The sequence below is a fragment of the Amphibalanus amphitrite genome, unplaced genomic scaffold (genome assembly GCF_019059575.1).
Source record: "Amphibalanus amphitrite isolate SeventyFive unplaced genomic scaffold, NRLGWU_Aamphi_draft 000561F_arrow, whole genome shotgun sequence".
Classification (NCBI taxonomy): Eukaryota; Metazoa; Arthropoda; class Thecostraca; order Balanomorpha; family Balanidae; genus Amphibalanus; species Amphibalanus amphitrite.
The window spans coordinates 93245-113267 of NW_024882055.1; the positions used below are offsets into that span (position 1 = coordinate 93245).

Genomic DNA, 20023 nt, shown 5'->3' on the forward strand with positions numbered 1-20023 from the left:
CAAGGCCGAAGATGATCAAGCTGCCTGCTATATCTGGAGCTTGGTGTTCAACTTCAACATGGAATAAAAAACAAAATATCAAAGCAAACTGGATATGGTACTGCAAGTTAAAGTCCAAAGAAATTTGAAGAGCTGACAATTGACATTAATTCTTTTCCTGCAAGGTTTCCATATGGAGATCACAGTCACACCATGAAGAAATATTTTTGATGTTAACAGTTGAAAGGGGATTTATCTTCCAGTTTTGACGAAAGACGCTGCTGACTGTCTTTGGAAAAGGATGTCGGCATGAGGTGCAATTGTGCTTGTGAAGTGGTTATAACTGGTCTTTTCACAGTATTAAATTAAATGTGCCATTGCAGCCAAGTGTGTTATCATGTAAGGTAAAATCAAAACTACAATGTTGGTTTTACGAGCATTGAGAAGGCTGGTAGGTAACACCTGCCTGTGCTCGTAAATCATGCTGCCAGAGTATTCTAAATTAATTTTATCATACACTTTTGTTGTCCAGAATGGTTGCACTATTGTTTGGTATCATATTATTCCATGTAAATATGGTAGTGTAAAGTCCGACCAACATGTTACCAGATTTGAAGCTGTTACGTTACCTAAGTACCTGTTTTTTACTGGCGTGGTGAATGTCACCTGGATTTTGTTTTGAGGTGCAGACCTAGTAACTCTGACTACATGGGTTTGAAGCTATTATCTATTCTGTTTTTACTGGCCTGGTGAATGGCGACTGATGTTGTCCGTGGATGGCACTGAAACCAATTTTGAGTGTTTTGTACAGTGTTTTAATACAATGCTGAGGGCTGAAAGTTGTCTTGTTTAGAGTGGTGAAAGTTCAGGATATGCCAGCCACCATGGTGGGTCAGAGTTACATGTGTTGCAGTCAGTTCGGCTTCGGCAAGCACACGGATGGGCATACGCATCAAGACCTGCTCTGCCATACTTTCAGCCAATTTTACCTAGGTAAGTCTTTTCTTTTTTCTACCAGAAGCTATGACATTGTGAATTTCAGCACTGTGGCCTGTGTGTAGCTTTCAGGAAAGCAATTCTAAATAAAGCTCTGATAAAGTGCAAAATCAGCAATGCAGCCCTCTATTACATTTTCTACAACATCTTACTTGTTCCTTGCATGGAGAGAAAAATGCAATGTTATGAATTCGTTTATTCACATAATTTGACAAGCATGCAGTTACCTGCTACTATCACTGCACAAAACAGAGCAGAAAACATCAGTTGATCAAACACAAGACATAACAGAAGTTTACAACATAGGGCTGCCGAACCTGCTTCCTCCCACCACAGTTGATGCCATTTCCTAGCCTGGCTTGATGTGAGCACTGAATAGCTGCTTTGTCTAATTACAGCTCACTACCATTCAACTTAAACTACTCTCTTTAAAGTAAGAGTGAGAGCGTTCAGTGTTCATAGCAGCTCGACAGACGACAGACAACAAACATCTTGACAAACCAACCAGTATTTGATTTGGCTAATGATTTATGTGCTTGTTGTATCATGGCCAAACTACTTTAACAGCAATAATCCCTGTTTCATCTTGATCTTGCTTTTATTTCCATTTGAACTCAGATCTTGAAACAATCATCTGAAGTGATATCAGATACTGGCTTCTGTTTCTCTTGAAAGCAAGTTAAAACAACAATGATAAACTAAGGCAGGAGATGTGAGTTGTGGCAGTAGATTTTTGATTCAACATGTCAACCTTATATTGCTTGAGACCTCTGTGACAGACAAACAAATATTTATAGTTTTTTGATAGTTTGGATTCTTGGCTTGATTTAGCAGATCAGCTGTGAACCTTGACTTTGAAATCACATAAATGTCATGGTACCCGAACGAATCCTCGCATGACATTTCTTCGTAGCACAATTTTTCGTCCGCATTTCTTCGTCTACAAATCTTCGTCGGTGCATTTATTTGTCCCTCAATGCTTACTCTTGCATATATTTGCGTTGAAGAAGAAATGCGAGACGATTTTCATATACCCTGGTGCGAGACAAAGTAATGCGATAGGTACGAATAAATGCCCTGACGAAGATTTGCAGACGAAGAATTGCGATACGAAGAAATGCCATAAGAATTGTCCTGGAATCCTTTATTGGCCATCATATATTGACCTTGATAAGATAAACGCATCATTCGCGCAATATTTGTCGCACTTTGATACCAAACTATTGCTTCCAAATGCCGACGTAAAGAAAACCTTTATGTGACGTCATAGAAACAGCGGATTTCCCAAAAAGTAAACAAAAATAAAAGTCTTATATCTCGAAAACGGGTGAATATTTTCCGGTAAAATTTGGTAGATGTTCATTTTCGCTCTTTGTGATTCACGCTACATCACTTTTATGCCAATTCATTAACTTTTTTGAAGGTGGGAGGGTCCCTTTAAAGGAAATAGTTCACTTTTAACATGGGGTTTTGAGCTGGAATAGCAGTTTCGTAGCTTGAGCTGAGACTAGCACAAATCAGGAGCTTTTACGGCTCAACGATCACCCTAGACGAAGATATTCCATTTCTCGTTCCGAAGAGTGCCTTGTAGAGGAATGCGTGCCTTGCACAGGAATGCAGCCACGTCATCGTCAGCCAATCAGCATGCTGCTTACAGCCAATGCAGTATGCGTAGGTTTGAGCTACGCAATATGATTGGTCAATGCGTAATAAGCTTCCGCGTCAAACATTATTTTACATAGAATATAGTTCGTCCTATATTAAAATATAGAAAATAATTGTTTTTACAAAATGTTTTTATTTTATTTCATGATTATTTTGAGCATAAAAAATCATAAATCAATAGCAAAATACTGATTTCAGGAAAGTGGACTGTTTCCTTTAAAGGAAAAGGGCCACCTTCGTGAAATATGAAGTTATCGTTGTTTTTTCATTTTGACATTATTATTTTTCATTTTCTTTTTAAAACTGGTGCCAGAAGTGCACAATTCGCGAAAAAGTATTTAAAACTATTTAACATATTGGTACTATGTTGATACTCTCTACGGCACCTACTGTATGATGGCATAGTGATGACGTCACACTCAAGCCAATCAGCGTTCAGAAGACAGACTCGTCGGATTGTGTCAGATAAGCTGATTGGTTAAAGCTGAGCTGGTTGGAGCTGATTGGTAAAAAACCAAAGCCTCGCCGCGGGTGGCTGTATTGTCGGATAAGAACGCATTCCTGGGATAAGGACGCATTCCTGGCGTATTTTCTTTTAAAATTGCCGATAACTACGAATGGAGGCCGAAATCGGCCGTAAGGAGGTAGACAGATAGGTTTTCGGACACGGGCTACAAGATGGCTATCTCAGTTTCAATCCCCATGTTAAAGGTGGCCCTTTTCCTTTAACTGCATGCGACATGGGCGGGAGAAATTGTAACGAGGCGATGTCTTCTGGAAACAGGCTGCGGTAGACGAGCAGTCGCTAAAGAATGAATGCAACATATCCGGTAGTTATTCCAATTGGGTCCGGATGGCGAGCTAATGATAGAGCAATTGTTCCGACCAGCATCTTCCTCTCTCAATCAGATAATGATAAGACGTTATCATTTACAGGCAACACCAGACTTAGCACTGAAATTTCCATACCATTGCTAGTTAAACAATGGTGTAAGACGACCTTCTTCCGGCGAGACTTTGCCCCGTATAATCAGCGGCCCTTCAACCGATACTGTTCCCGTGCTGATAATTATCCAACAGTGTCAGAAGGAAAACATACCGGATCTTCGTGTGACAATACATACAGGCCCACCTGCACTTACATAACATATTTGTTCATGTCATCGGGCGGATAATCAAACGGTAGCCCAGCGAATAATCCGCATGAGATCGTGCAGAAGGTTTGCAGGTGGGGTCTTTGTTCTAACGCCCCGGCACTCAAGACGATGACGTTACACCGGAAAACAATGGTTGGGTGGCTGGATTGCCGAAGATAAACCAATCCGATGACGGAAAAAGCCACACAAGACATCTCAAGGACACCTCGGAACAGTTATTGATTCACGTAAACCGGCCATTATATCAACACTTCACGAAAAATTATACTTCTCAATGAATATTCTTACGTCCTTTGAAGGTCAAAACAGCAAAGGAACTACATAGTAAAAGGACCATCAACAAAACGGCTCACACGATAGGCACACACCTTATCCACTATTCAGCCCGGCTGTAATACGACAATTCAGAGTATGACCTATCCGACAGCACCTAGCGCCCATGTCACCAATGGACGCCAGCCGCGGCTCAGATATCGGAAATTTCCCGCACGGCGCGGTCGCCGACTGTAAGGCGTGACACCTCCCACCGTATCGTGGGCCTCATGACAGGTGTGCGCTGTGGGCCGGCCCACACCGGCTTACGAGACTGTGTGGTGTGTAACCAAACCCGGCGCCCGGCCGGCGCAGGGGCGAAGATACGGCGAAAAACCACACGAGAGCCCCGCTGTGAACCTGCTTCCGGCGCACGGCGGCGGCTCGGGAAAATCAGTGCGCGGAATGGGCCGGTAATGGCGAGCAGCGAATCCCCGGCGCCTGAGTTACGGCCGGCGCACTCATTTACATTACTAGCTGCCATAATCGGTAAGGCACCGTGTGTTGAGGTGGTCAGTGAGAAAATTCACACAGTCTGCGACGTAAAAACATTTAAACAGCTCGTTTAGTTTCACATCAATTCGGACTAGGTAGTGAACGCAGTGCGTGAAATGACAGAAGCGGATGTGAAAGCACGAAAACATGCGACACTGCTAGTGCTAGCGTATACGTTGAGGAGTGGACCGATGGTTTTGGGAACTCGGGAAGAGAGGAACCGGCGTGCCAAAGGCGCCAGATGCGCGAAATACCACAGCGACGGACGGCCATCAGTTCAGAAGGGACGGTCATTGTGTTCACAATTGGGTGCTCTGAGCAGGGCCCTGAAAATAAAGCAGTTTACCTAATGCGCCTATGGTCCTGGGCAGCACAGGGGACGGGATTATCTCCAGGGAACAGCCATTACAATGGTACGGCTGGACCCGGGCAGGATCAGATGGGACACGCCTCTCTACAGAAGGATGTCGTTTGTTATTTTGGGACATGGCAAATCTACAGGGGACGGGAGGGGGGGGGGGTCGTAATAGTGAGGGAACAACGGGACAAGGGGTGGGGTGAGTGTGGCAGGGTCTTAAACCCGTCCCAGGCAGTGGGGAGGGACGCCATGGGGCGGGGCGGGGGACGGAGGGTGAATACGAGGGCGCCTGGACCGACCTTCTGAGCTTTGACGGCGTCTGCCAGCGGGTGCAGCTCGTGGCCCTTATGACCACCGTCAGCCCGGCAATCGGCGCAGGCCAGCTCGTCGCAGGCGGCGCAGAAGAGCTCGTACTCGGCGGCGGGGTGTCGCCAGCAGCGCAGCGGGTCGGCGGCCGGCGGCGGCGGCGGCGGCCCGGGCGCCGGCGCCGGCAGCAGGCTGTGCTCGGCCAGCGGCCCGCGGCGCGGGTGACACCGGCGCTGACACTCGGAGCAGTAGTGAACGCGGCACTGCTGGCAGAGTACCGCCGCCGGCCGCGGCTCGCCCTCGCACAGCTGGCAGCTGACGGGCGCCGAGGCGCGGCCGAACAGCGGCAGCAGGCGCTCCAGCAGCAGGCACGGCCGGAGCGCGTCCAGCGGAGAGGGCCGGCCGCAGGTGACACAGCTCACCCAGCCGGGCTCCGGGCCGCCGGCGCTGCTGCCGCGGCTGCCGCACACCACGCCGCTGTCAGCCTCGCTGTACACCGACTCCTTGTCCAGCTCGTCGTCCGAGGGCCGCGCCAGAGAGCGCGCGCAGCCCAGACACACGGGGTGCGAGCAGGCCAGCAGCACGGGCCGCACCAGCTGCCGCAGACACACGGGACACTGCAGCTCCGGCTCCATACCGTCTGCAGGAGGCGGCCTCCGCGCGGCGCCCTCCCCCGCTCACGAGGGATCAGTCACGTCCATCCACCACAGTCTCGGCTGATCTCCACGCGTGGCCAATGTCACGTGGCTCCTCTCACACGTCTTTTTCCCACCGTCGGGAGTCCCGGCCTAAGATCACGTGCACCGCGCCGGCTCTCCCCCGTCCCCCGCGTCACAACTGGCGGGGAGCGTGCGGGCCGCGCCGCGCCGCACCGGCCGCCGCCACCCGCCCGCGGGCACATACCTGAGGCAAGCCGCCGGCGCCGCCAGAGCCATCTGGCGGCGAGGATAGGAACTTGTGTTTGAAGCCACGGCAGCCGACTAGTGCTGGCGCTGATCAGGAAGGGAGGGATGCTGAAACGAAAAGGATGACAGTCACTTCAGGATTAGATGACGAGCGAGGAGCGATCGGATATAACGAGGCTTTAAATTACGCACCGAACCATGAAAAACCGTAAGTTTCTATCGCGAATATGAATCGTGGTAGCATGGCCAATATTACACATTTTGTCTTCGTGCAGTCAGGTTGGATACAGCAATCCTATTAAATCAGCTGCAGAGAGCGGTACCTAGGGGCAAGCAGTTCACAGCTGAGAAGGGATTCGGCGGAAAATTGGAGCACATGTTGGGCGTGCAATCAAAGGTAACAAGCAGAGTAAGGCACGGCGCAAAAGCATTACGAAGTGGAGCTCTCCCATTTAGAGGAATCGTACACACAAATTTGATGTCCTACCATAGGTAATCATGGAGGAACAGTACCAACAAAACAGGCAGTATGTTGTGAAAATGGTTCTCTGTATTGTAATATGTACATTCCCAGCGAGGCATGCCGCTCTCAAATGCTTCATCTTTGTACTCGGGCAGTGGACTCAGATGTAGGTACGCAGTATCGCACGTAGCGCAGAAACAACTACCCAGATGCGGTAACGAAGGCGCTACCCCTCGCTGTTACTATTACTATACATGATGATAACAAAGCGGATGAAGATTCTCTAAAGCCGGCCACGGAGGGAGCCGCCACGGTGAAATATGAACATAGTCTCGCACTATGGTTCAGCTAGCCTCCCAGTTCATGCACTCTGCCTCAGTGCATTCATTGTATGTGCCACCTTAGGGCTCAGGCACCAAGCCTGCTTGGCTTCCTCAATACATAATATTCTATCGCAACTTCATCCTCTAAAGCCAGTTCACACCATCTCATATCTAAAAACGCAACTCAGAGTGGTCCCGACCACAAAATTGTGACGAATCGATTTAGAACACCCGGAACTTAAGCCAGCCTAACATGTCACGTCCGGCCGCTGCAGTGCCAATTTTTCGTCCCCAGAAAACCCCACTCGAGCCCAGACATCGACGCAGACTGAGCTCCTCTCTGATAACCGCGCCAACAGCACCACACCACACTCTCCGTGCCCCCCCCTCCCCCCCCCCCCCGGCGGGCGCCGGTCCGCTCAGAGGTCCTGGCGGGACCTCTGCCGGGCGGCGGCCGCCGGCCGTTTCTTCCGCCCGGCGGCGGCCGAGGCCTTTCTGGGAGGTGTGGAGCGGGTCCGCCCGGCCGTCGACGAGCCGCCGCCGCCGCTGCCGCTGCTGCTGCTGCTGCGCGACTCCTGACTCTTCCGCCTGTGCAGAACGGAGCGAATGGTGAGGGACAAACGTCAAAAACAAACCGCCATTATTTACATAAATTAGATGAGTCACAGAGCCAGTAGTTTTCATCAGATCACTGATGCAACGAATTGAAAAAGTTCGAGCAACTAGCCGTTGTTCAAGCTGTTATCTCAGACATGAATATAGAAAGATAATGAAGTATATTTCCATCATAAGAAACTCTTCACACGGAGCAGCGCATTATAAAAAACATTGTCAGGCCCATCCTGCCCTATAATAAAACCCAGCGGCGCCGGCGGTCTCTCTCTCCCTCCTCTGCGACCCCGGGACCCGGTTCCGACCTGGGCGAGCCCTGACTGGGGGCGCTGTAGCCGTCCAGCGCCTCGTGGTGACGTTTTCTGGAGAGCAGCGTCAGCTCCATCGTGTCCATGGCCTGGTCCGGCGGGCCAGGCTCAAATATCTCCACGTTGTACGTGTTGGCCTGGGCGGGCAGGTGAAAGACAGTGTCATGTCACAGAGTTGTACCACCTAATAGAAATCGCAGCAAAAAAGGCAGAATATCAATAAACACAATATGGTCTCACTCACGCATCACAAGTAGAAGAGCGACCCGATCCCACCCCGGCCCCCCGTCTTACCAGCATCAGTGACGACAGAAGATAGCGAGCCACCTCGGGCGCCTCCTCGCCCTTCACAATATCGGCAAACGCCACGGTCGTCTTGGCCGATCCCTCGGGAAACCTCTCCAGAATTCTCGAGCCGTAGTCGTGGATATTGAACTCACTGCGCTTCTCCTCGCGCTCGAGCCGCGGCAGCACCGTCTCCTGCCAGCGGGCCACGCGCCGCGACAGCTCTGTGGACTGGACATACTCCTGCGCCGCGCTGAGGTACTCGGCCACTCGGCGCTGCACCAGCTCCTCGTAGCTGTCGGGCGGCGCGGAGGGGGGCGCCGCCGCGCTCGGCAGGTCGGCAGGGTGGTCCGCCGGGTCCGGCATGTCCGGGAAGTCGGCCATGTCACCGGCGCCGCCGTCTGACGCGGCGTCATCGGCCGCGGCCGCCGCCTCCGCCGCCGCCGCCAGCTCGTCCTCTTCGCCTGAGGGGCGGGGAGAGGGACGGTGAGAATCATTGGTTAGAATGACGTGGGAGGAACAATGAACATTGAACACATCCATTACTTGGGAAATACTTGAGCTGTGACTGCTAATACAAATCAAATGCAACTCATCTAATACAAATATCATACAATCGCACACAAAATGTCTAATAGTTACAAAATATGCGGATCCTGTATCACAAGGATCATTTTCCGTTTAGTCACGACTGACCCCTCACTCACGTTTCTGCTGTTTGATGTCAGCCAGCGCCTGTTTCCTGTTCTGCATTTCCGCCAGCACCTCGGCGGGCATTTTGGATATGACGTGCCGCAGTTGACTACGGGTCAGCCGGCCAGAATGGGTCAGCAGCTCCGTCTTCAGGTAGTCGACCACGGGCGGCGGCGGCGGCTTCTCGCCGGAGCCGTACACTGAGTCGGCAGACGCCGTCGTCACTGACGCCGCCGCAGCCGCTGCCGTCTCGGCCAGCTTCCGCTTCCGCTGCGGGTGGCGGGGAGATGGGCGGTTAGGGCACAGGAGGAACGGGATGGATGGAACGTTTGGTGGTGTAATAAGGAATGACATCGGTGGATAAAAGCACACCCACCACTTGCCTTAAATTGCAGACCAGAGACACTGATATTCCATGGAAATCATGCCCACCCATTTAGTCCTCCATTTAACCCTGTCAGCTGTAAGCACCCACTTTCAGTCTCTTTAACTTGCATACTTCGAATAAAATAACCAGAAAATCCAGCATCCTGGCGGTTTCCAAATTCCAGAGCAGCACTCTCCCCCGGCTCATACCTTGGAGACGGTCTCCTTCTGACACAGACAGGGCGGCCGCAGGGTGATCCGTCCGCGCCGGATCGGCGGCCGCTTCCTGCCGGTCTCGCCGTACGGGTTGACCGGCCTCCAGCGCTGCTCGGGCTCGGAGCCCGGCGCCAGGCACGGCGTCGCCTCCCGCCGCCGCCGCGCGCTCTGGCGCAGACCGGTCCTGAGGGAGAAGGGGAAGGGAAGGTAGGGTGTTATATGGGCGGCACCGACGTAAGCAGTAGTTTGTGCATGAAATCAAAGTAGCATTGATTAAGTGTCTTGAGAGCTTCACTAGTTTTACAAGTATCGGCTTTGTTGACAGAAATTATGAGCAGCTTGTCCGAAGTCACTACAAGAGCACCTCTAAATCTCAACTCAAAGATAAATTTCAACGATACAGCCAGACCACACCCATACATTTCAACATGCCCACGCTGACAGCCCAGCCCCAACATACCTCCGTTCTGGTGAGGCGCGCGGCGGCGATGGCGGCGGTGACGGCGGCGGTGGCGGCTCCGGAGAGGCCGGCGGCGGCGGCGACGGCGGCGGCGGCGGCTCGCACGCGTCATCCGGGTCGTCCGCGGCGGCGGCAGCGGTGGTCGACAGAGCTGCCGACACGTCTGGGGGGAGGTAGGAGGGCGGAAACGGTCATGTGAATAAACTAAACAGAACATTAGGTGCGGCTGAGCTCTTTGGCCGATTTATGGATATGAACATCAAAAGAGAGAGAACAGGAATGACAACAATAAATCACGAAACACCATTTCTTTTAATCGTGCAAGTTAACGACAGCAGGACCGTGACTGACCGGGTGATTTGGTCGGTGAGAAGGACGTCTTGACGTGATGTCTCAGCAGTGACTCGACGTCCATCTCAGTACAGAGCAGACCCGTCGCCGTCGACATGGTGCTGTTCAGTCTGAGACGAGGCGACGAACGGAGACGGTCAGTTGACGAGTATCAGCCGACAGCTCACACAATGGGATACGTTGATTCAATGCATCAGATTCATCAGCAGGCCCATTGTTTCACGTGGTCAATTATGCCACCGCTAGTCAGCGCGGCTCCAAGAGGCAGCATTGATGATGATGTGGGGGTGTACGGCGCCCGGGCTGCGGTGGTCATAGGCGCCCATAAAAGGCAGCATTCAACTAACAGCTCATGTATCAGACAAGAACAGGGAAGCATTTGATAATTCTGCAGCAACCCCTCTCCCCTCACAAACCTTGTTACCATTCATCAGTATCCACTTCCACTTCCACTCCAATACTCACAAGATCACAATGCAACCCCCCCCCATCCACTCCACCGCCGCGGCCGCCGCGTCCCATCCCACCTGTAGTCGTCCTTATTTCCGAGCAGGTCCCCGGCCAGTGAGAACAGCGGCACTGCCTTCTTCGTCTTGTCCTTGTCCACCAGACAGACGGGCGTCACGGGCAGGAACTTGAGCGACACCTTGTCCTCCGACTCTTCCTTCATCTGCTTCTTGCCTGGAGAGATGGAGTGAGAGGAGCTTAGCACGGACGTAGTCTGGGTGCATAAACTATTTATGCAGAATACACAGTACAAAATAACCGTTAACTTGTACAACGAACAATGACTGATGATTCCGGTCAATCAGGCATGAGGTGGGAACAAAGGCATTATGCGTTAGTGACAAAGAAGAACCCTCCAATATTATTGACAACTTACTAAAATTAGGATTAGGCTATAATAGTCAACATCTTACACTAACAATAAAAGACCGTCGAACAATGCGTCAGCATATAAAAGCACACCCAGCTGCGGACTCCCACGGTGTGGGTCGCCCAGCCGAGCACTTCTCCCCACACCACCCCGTCACTCACACATTGGCATGTCATCCACGGGAAGGAAGCCAATGGTCTCATTTGGGTCACCGCCCTTCTTGCCCTTACTGCCCTGCTGCGCCGCCACCCTGCAGTGAAGGAGCGAGATCGTGGGTTAGATGAATTCACGGACGGGTGGGTTCGCACGGCCGCTGTGGGTCTACATATAGCTGAGGTCACACCCCAGAGTAACTAGCATTCAGTGAAAAGATTAGCTAGTTGCATATAGCTTATGCGACACAAATTGCGAGCGTGAAGCTAATTTACAAGAGCTTGTAACAAACTTTGCTTTTACGACGAAAACATGGTACCTATTCTTTTTTGCTTTTAAACGCATTTAAAGGTATGAATTCAGCTTGATTCTCAAACTCCAAACTATAAACACGTAAAAGACATCCTATCCCTAATTACTGCAGGATACGTTTTCTCTGCACAATACCCGGTGACTAATTTGGCACGTAAATGCGGTCAACGGCACGCTGCTAACACTGCCCGCGGAACTTACTTTTTGTTAGCCAGGAGGTCGACCATCTGCAGCACCATCTTCCAGAGGAACTCCACCTTGCGGCTGTAGACGCACGCCGAGCCCTGAATCAGCATGGCCGCCTCGGCAAAGTTCATCACCGTTTCGCCGCCGTCGAAGGTGATGGGCATGCTCGCCAGTTCGTCCAGATACTCGCCCAGAAACTGGCGGCGAGCGGGGCGAAATGTCAGCGCCATTGGAATGTTAGGCCTGTGATGACAGTCGGAAACGGTGCTGGTAGAGGATGGAAAGATGGTTACCTAGCGGAATTCGAGACGACGCTACCAACGAAATGGGGGCGTTGTTTTACCCAAATAATATATACCCAAACAATGCAATGTCGTGATTTCTTCGATGATCTCATGCATATAGGCTTATATAAAAAACACACACACACAAAGGTTCGTCTCATACATACCTTATTTAGGTCAACCTGCCAGTTTTTGGTCAGGTCCTTGATTGGGTTCAGCAAAAACCCAAACCGGGTTTCGTCCGGCGGTGGCGCCATCTTGAAAAATTATAATCTGAAATGATAAACAAAAGATATCAGCGTCACAATGCAGCGGTAGGTATACTGGAACTAGAGTTATTCGGTCGTTTGGGAGATCGTATGTCCCATGTCTATTTAGCCAAAACTTATCATGTGCCTGCAGATTTATATCCTTGATATGTGGTTAAATGAAACAATGATGGCCCCATTGTAACGATATGTAAATGGACAGTAAACAAAGACATTTAGTTTAGTTCAAATGAGGTGATGGACTTGATGGAAGGATGGATTGACAAAACAATATCCCGTGATGGCCCGAGCCTGCTAGGTAGGCAGGCCCAGACCTTTACCGTCGTCCATCCGACCGGGAAATCTCAAGTTGTATACAATTAGGAAACTGTAGGCTAGCCAACCAACACAGGTGGGCACAGTTCATCTCGCTCAGTGAGTTCAAATGACTGCGGCTCCTCCTTTCGACCACGGACAATACTCATAAGTCTTTTGCATCCTACGCCCGTGGACCATAGACATTCACCACCGGAAATCGGACAAACTGCCAACTGAACTGCAGAACTGATCAATTATTCCAATGAAATGTGACCGTAGTTAACGGTATAAAACGTATGTAGGTAGGTATCATACAACTCAGCGTACTTTCAGGAATAAGTGATCACGGTAATAAGGGTTCGTTGGCTGCATCCGATAACGTCGGGTATCGATGTCCTACAGGTAAACAGGCGAACACTTCTGACTTTCAGCACTGTGCAGCACCGAGCTGAACCGTCCGCCCCTGTGACAGGCCCAACCTATCTGTCGGCGACACCCACCCACGCCCACCGGCGCTCCGGGAGACCCGTGTCGGACATGACACCGGGTCCGCCTCACGTCAATCACGATTTAAAAGTGGGAGGGGTGAGTCAGCCAACACTGTCCACATTTCATATTGACCTTTACTAGAGCTTTTGCAGTTTCGGCTGTTGTTTGTAGCAAATACTAAATGTCTGTACTGAAGTTACTTGTCAGTGCAGACTATTTTGCTTGTTGACACTGTAACACTGGGTGCCACCAGACATTTTCATGCTTTAATTTTGTGTTGCTGATCTTTAACCATTACTCCAGCACTCAATATGCAAAATAAAGGGTACCTAATGGCGCAGCATTGCAGCCATGGCAATGGTGGATGTTAAAAAACAGGGGACCTGGGATGATTTGATCAAGGCTCCTGAAATTTGCTCGCACAAATCACGTGACAATTGGCCTGTAGAAGGCACCTTATGGGGGAAGAATTTGACATACTTACAAGACTAAATATGCCCTCCCGCGCCCTGTTTCCAGCATCCACTGCAGCCAACATCATTTTACAAAGATCAGGGCCAAAACTAAACTAGTGATGATGTCAATCAGATACCATTTACCAACCTTTGTCCTTTAGGTATACCTACCAGCTACCAATCCCAAACGTATGGGTACTACCAACTTGGCATTTGGTATTTCAACCCTGATGCATTTTGTATTTTGTCGGTATTAGAAAATAGAAAGCATCACTTGTATATACAGTATCAGATGCTCAAAATTTGGTAAAAAGTTGGCATTTCGATCAGTTTTAGAGTCTAGTTTGGTTTTTGATATTTTCCAATCATTTCTGCTGGTATTTAGTTTGGAATCGGTTTCCATTTTTTGTATTTGCCATCACTAGGCCACCAGAACCAGGATGTGCAGTGGCGCGGCCCCACAGGCTAGATCTTAAAGGAAATAGTTCACATTTTAACATGGGTTTTGAACTGGAATAGCAGTTCCGTAGCTTGGGCTGAGACGAGCATAAATCAGGAGCTTTTACAGCCCAACGATCACCCTAGGCAAAGATATTCTATTTCTCGTCCCGAAAAATGTGTCTTGCGTTGAGGATGTGTGCCTTGCATATATTCGCATCCAGTATGAAACGAGCATGGGTCCCGAAAATTCTTCAGAAACTAGAGAAATTATCTACGAGAACTCTAGAGAAATTCGCTCCAGTGAGGCGCTCCAGTAACAAAAGCACGAGCAGATCGCCCAAATGCCGGTGGCCGCGATAATTTCTCTAGTTCTGAAGAATTTTCGGGACCCATGCTCTTTTCATACTGGATCGCGGTGCCTTACAGAAACTGAAAAGTTCTTCCTATATCAAAAATATAGAAAATAATCTTTTGCTGTAAAAAGGTTTTATTTTCTTTGCTGATCATTTTGAACATAAAAAATCACAAATCCATTGCAAAAAAAATAATTTCGTGAAAGTGAACTATTTCCTTTAACATTGATGATGAGACATTTCACAGGAATAATGTGAAACAAGACATGATTCTTAGATTCTTATAATTGAAAAAAACAATTTTCATCATTATCAGTTTTGAATTTTAAAATATTGAATTTGAAAAGTAAAACAATACAAAGAAATCCCAAATCCTAATCACTGTCAAAAATCAAAATTATGATTCGTACCTGCACCAGTACTTGTCTCAGTCTCTGCACACCTTTCACTGGCTTTGAGCTTCTAGAAATGATGGAAAATGTTCAATGAGCTTTCATTGTCTTTACGCAAAAATGGGGAGTAGGAACGTCCCTATTAATTATATAAAATCGAGGAAACAACACACAAAAAATGAAGCGACAAATTTGTTTTGCCTAAAAGTTGACAATTGTGGCGCATGAATTCCCTCCACTTTTGATTTATGAAGTTATTTTGCTACCAAATTTACTCTGTTTCGCTACTGAGAAAGAAGTGGTTTGCTGCTATGGTAATATATTAAAATTCATCTATATATTCTGATCCTTAAAAATTCCATAGATCATATCATCAATGAATATTCATATTCCACAATCATCTAATAGCAAAATCGGCAAAAAGGCTTTAAAGGAAAAAGTAAAAGTTAGGAAGGGGAAAAAATCACATATAGGCATTTTCTGCGCAACTAAGACCAAATTGTTGCATACACTTGTTCGTGATCATAAGGCCACTAAAAAAAAAAGGCGTGTGATAAGAGGCATGGCTAGGAGTGTTTTGAAGAACATTTATTTTTTTCTTGTGGCATATTTCTGTCGATATTTTGCGTTATTCATGTTTCTCGAAAATACTTGCTTCATGTGGTAATTGTACGCAAGGTTAATGTTTGCAACAGAGTCATGGCTGCAACACCGCTAGAAACGTCCTGTGTTGGATAATGTTTTGCTTTTCTTTCTAGTTCGCTGTGAAAAATGCTGGGAAAATGTTGATCTCGGGTGACTTATTACAGATAGTCGAACACTATTTAGTGCCCCCTGATGCAGGCCTTGATGGTATTCTTGCCTAATGCCGGTCACGGGGGGCCTTGCCTAATGCGTAGCAATGCTATGATTGCCCATGTGCAGATGAATGTGGGATCAGGGAGCATAACCTTGACCTGCTTCAAAAGAAACGTCCGTTAACATGTGTTCTGATAAAAATGTTTTATTTTATTTTCAGTGCCAACTGCCAGCCCACTGGGTTCTACTCTAGCAGTACTTAAGATGAACAACGTCTAGTGGGCACAATAGCATTTCCACATGAGAAATTCCTGCTAAAGAAAGGAGGCTGGTTAAAGGCTAGAGCATTAATGGAGGCTTCAACAGAAGAACCAGGTCCAGATTCAGATTTAGCAGCTAATAAACAAGGACATGACAAATCTACTGAGGGTGTTGCTGATCAAAAGCTTTGTGTCACAAGTTCTGCTTCAACAGAAGCTGTGAATCCCTCACCAATTCACACTGCCCCAGCACCAGACACAATGCCAGCTGGTGAGTCAGCTGCCCCAACCTCTGACCCAAGTCCAACCAATCATAAAGACCAGGAGGGGGACTCAAAGGCAGCACCCTCTGCTGAGTTGGCTAACTGCAGCCTGGACGATGAGCCGATCGTCTACAGCAACTATGAGAGCGAGCTGCAGATGCCAGAGATCATGAGGCTCATCCAGAAGGACCTGTCAGAGCCCTACTCCATCTACACATACCGCTACTTCATCAACAACTGGCCCAACCTCTGCTTCCTGGTAAGACAAACTTATACGCATGAAAACCTTGCTCACCAGTCTTGAATTGTGCTTTATCACATCATTGCCATCACTTGTAAACGTATTCTAGTCAAATATTATAGGCGGCGAGCCTCACATCGTCGTTCACGAAGGTTCTTGTCCAACTCTCGCTCGTCCTATCCCCACCAGCCGGTCACCCTCCTGCTTCCGTCGCCAGGCGCGTCACGCGGGCCGTATTGTAGGCGCCATCGTCTGCAAGCTCGACTCGCATGACTCGCACACCAAGCGGGCGGTGACCAGTCGCGGCTACATCGCCATGCTGGCCGTCGACCAGCAGTTCAGGAAGAGACGCATTGGTGAGTGGCGCGTGGTGTGGATACCGCTGGTTTAAGCCTGAAACAGACTCTTTCCGCAGTCAGGAAATCGCATCCGAGAGCCTATTCAAATACATGGAAGCACGCTCGCATCAATCGCACGCACCTCCCGCAAGCGATTGATGCGAGAAGAATTACAATGTATTTGAATAGGCTCTCGCATGCGATTTCCTGAACGCGCAGAGTCTGTTTCAGCCTTTAGATGGGGGTGGGGGGAGCTGGGAGGGGCATGTGTTAGGTTAGAACGGGCTGGTTGGGTTTGACTTCTCTGATCCTCGGTGGGTAAATAAGGATGAGGAAGTGTTTCATGTGGCGAGTCTTGAGCTTTTGTTCCATCTGCCAACGATTTTTTTTTTTGTCGATGATTAAGGCGTATTTTATCGTGTTCGTCTTCTCCATGAGGGTTTATTTTTTATAGTTCTGCGATGATTTCGCCCTTTTGCGACCATATAAACCTATTGTCACCGGTGTACCGCCTTACGACTCGCCGTCTCCCCAGGCTCCTGTCTGGTACTGAACGCCATCCGGGCCATGGCCGCCGATGCCGCAGATGAGGTCAGTCTGGTGCACGTGTTGGCGTATTACTTCACTTGCACATGAAACATGCATTTCCCGTCGTATGATGATTGCTGTCAGCTTTGTCAACAGGGCCTCGGCTAAGGAATTTTGAATGGTGGGCCACTTGGGCAGCGACATGGACTGACCTTCGTAGCCATAGCCCCCCCCCCCCCAATTTTCGATTTCTCCCCAGATTTCGGCCACTTTATTCTGCAAAAAACGTCAGGATGGCATTCAAAAAATGTAATAAAAAAAACAGGGCTCGACCCCCCCCCCCCCCGACTCTTTAGAGAGAGGAGAGAGTAGGGACCCACAACCCTCTCAGTGGTGATACTCCGGCGGGATGCACATAAAATCGCACAAGTATGCACAAGATATTGACGCAGATTATAAAACTTTGGACGGTAACTTACGGCCGATCGGATGTTAAAATCAGCGAGCTCTGAGTGGATCGCTCGCCGACTAGTCGAAAAGTCGAAGAGTCGGAGAATCGAAAGCGGTCGGACGGGATCGGGCGTTGTCGAGTGGATCGGGAGGAATTGTGAACAGCACGAGTGCAACTTTATACCTATATAAAGTGGGTTGTAGCAGGAACCCCAAAAGGGAGTTGTAGCAGCAACCCCAACATCTCTGAAAATGATCATTAGGCCTATTGGTGTCGCATGGAAAATAATTTACTCAATTAGCCCAAGCGCACTGCGCAACCCTAATATTTTCTATAAAAAAGTTATGTACACTTCTAGTGAACAGTGTCCCAAGCTTCAGATTTCCCTTGGGTGTCTGAGTGGAAAATTCTAGCAACCCAAAATGTGAGAGTGGAAAATTATCCATTCTTATTCTTGAGTGTCATCTTCAGCCCAAATGAGAAATTTTTGGAACGCTGACTGTGAACGGTTCGAAATTCGTCCGACTGGTCAGATGTGTGACTGCAAGCATCATACCGGTCGTGAAGACGTATATTATCGCTTGCAGAGTTCAATCGGCTGGAAGTCGCCGACACTACCTCTAGTTTGACTCTGGCTTGTATCGTGTCTTTCGGCGAGCCGTCTGAGATCGCTCGCAGGCTTATCCCCGACCGTCTGAACTGGTCTGTTCTTTATTCGTAGTTTTTCTTGTAACCGACTGGTCTGCGGCAGATGCTTATGTGACTGCAACCACTCGTTGGTCCAATCCGGTGAAGTGTGACTGAGGCTTAACCTACGCTACGGCTGTCTCAAGAAACCGGGAATGGTGATGGTATTAGGCGGGCAACGACGATCATTCTTTTTTAAGTTGCGGGTACTATAGTCCACTTTTTACCTTAAGGATATTGCAAACAATAGGTTGAAGTTTTTTCACAAGAATATGTTTCACCGATGTGTATTTTATAGCCTGAAAATGTACGATAAGATCTGCTAATTCAATTTGAAATGTGTAAAATGTGAAAACTTAGATTTTTCGGAAAATTACTGGTGGGCCAAATCTTTGAGGCTGGTGGGCCATTTCGGGTCACTGGTGGGCCATTTGGCCCACCAGTTAACATGTTAGCCGAGGCCCTGTTTGTCAATTAGGCCGGTATATGCCGTCGATTTTGCTAACATTTATGGACCTATATCGGGATGCTGGTAACGTAGATTTCACACTTCCACCTCTCGCTTTTCTTTCGATATTGTCTTCAACAAAGTATCATGATCGTTATTTTTCTATCGATCTCGATCGGTCCATTTCTGTCCCCTGTCGTGGCACCGACCGACCGTCTCTCGCCCCAGGTGGTGCTGGAGACGGAGGTGACCAACAAGGGCGCGCTGCGACTGTACGAGAACCTGGGCTTTGTGCGCGACAAGCGTCTGTTTCGCTACTACCTGAACGGTGTGGACGCGCTGCGGCTCAAACTGTGGCTGTGGCCGCCCTAGCCGGGCCGCGCCGGCCCTCCTGCCGCCAGGAGCGGCCGCTGAAGGGATGTCGAGTGGTTGGGAGGGGTTGGGTGGTAGCCATCACTGCACATAGACTCAGGACTTTGAGAAGCAGTGCTGAATGGTGACATACGGCTAACAATGAAATACTTCGGCATTGCTGTGAAGAAGGTGTTGAGAAACATCGTTCATTGGCTCGCCTGGGACCGAACCGCACGCTGCGGAGCGGGCTAGTGTAATGAATTGACAATACTAAAGTCACATAATGTCTGCCTATCTGACTGCCGACCAGTGAGGACATATCGTCGATGTGGCGGCATTGCTGGACTGAACTGTGAAGTCACCGCCACTCGTTGATGGTTTCGGATTCTGCCACTCGCTGCGCCTGCCATGTTAAACATTATTTGTTGAGTGGTCATGCCAAACCATACTAATAGTCACTGAGTCATGGTTGCATCGTGGTTAATGTCAGGAGAGTTTTGGCCGGGTAGATGACTACTGATGGTCCTCAGTATTCACGGGATGTCGGTTACGGTAGCGCCATATTTGGCAGCATCAAGAGCTTCAAGTCAAATTATGTGTGCGTGGTAGTGAATCGTGGTTCAGTCTATTCTGGTGTGAATTTAGCATGGCTACTGTTTGATGCGCATGTCTGATGTCTGAGTTTGTGGGTTGATAGACTGGGCGGGCATGCAATTGTACGACAGAGATAAGTTATACCGTTCACACCTCATCAAGTTGTCATAACTGCGAATAAAAGAACAGGAGCGTGTTACCCCGCACTTTGCGACTTTCTGCCTATCTGTCTCTGTTGGGGGATGGGGGGCTGTCAGTCGCCATGGGCTACCGTTATGAAGTCTACTTGGCTGGTGCTGAGGT

The 20023-nt window shown here is 49.1% G+C and overlaps 3 protein-coding genes across 5 annotated transcripts in view; 1 reads left to right on the forward strand and 2 right to left on the reverse strand.

Moving 5' to 3' along the window:
* LOC122393893 (E3 ubiquitin-protein ligase TRIM9-like) overlaps nt 1-6107 on the reverse strand; it is a 42440-nt gene extending 36333 nt beyond the window's left edge. Inside the window, exon 1 of the mRNA XM_043390333.1 lies at nt 5262-6107. Within this exon, the coding sequence (XP_043246268.1) occupies nt 5262-5903 (642 nt within the window). The 5' untranslated portion in view covers nt 5904-6107. The remainder of the gene's footprint in view (nt 1-5261) is intronic.
* Nucleotides 6108-6701: 594 nt separating this feature from the next.
* LOC122393904 (condensin-2 complex subunit H2-like) lies at nt 6702-14980 on the reverse strand. 2 transcript variants are annotated; one of them, XM_043390352.1, is made up of 12 exons: nt 14777-14980; nt 12230-12335; nt 11794-11975; nt 11289-11377; nt 10778-10931; nt 10251-10360; nt 9900-10062; nt 9434-9623; nt 8872-9127; nt 8174-8628; nt 7877-8016; nt 6702-7547 (listed from the first exon to the last, which is right to left on the reverse strand). In XM_043390352.1, exons 2-12 carry the CDS (start codon nt 12317-12319, stop codon nt 7379-7381), a joined length of 1998 nt encoding a protein of 665 aa, XP_043246287.1. In that variant the 5' UTR covers nt 12320-12335; nt 14777-14980; the 3' UTR covers nt 6702-7378. The 2 variants fall into 2 exon arrangements, with proteins under 2 accessions (XP_043246287.1, XP_043246288.1); XM_043390353.1 differs by having other exon boundaries at nt 14932-14966.
* A 349-nt stretch (nt 14981-15329) lies between these two features.
* LOC122393903 (N-alpha-acetyltransferase 30-like) lies at nt 15330-19926 on the forward strand. 2 transcript variants are annotated; one of them, XM_043390349.1, is made up of 5 exons: nt 15330-15427; nt 15777-16338; nt 16538-16676; nt 17194-17249; nt 19001-19926. In XM_043390349.1, exons 2-5 carry the CDS (start codon nt 15907-15909, stop codon nt 19142-19144), a joined length of 771 nt encoding a protein of 256 aa, XP_043246284.1. In that variant the 5' UTR covers nt 15330-15427; nt 15777-15906; the 3' UTR covers nt 19145-19926. The 2 variants fall into 2 exon arrangements, with proteins under 2 accessions (XP_043246284.1, XP_043246286.1); XM_043390351.1 differs by having other exon boundaries at nt 15351-15421.
* The last annotated feature ends 97 nt before the right edge of the window (nt 19927-20023 follow it).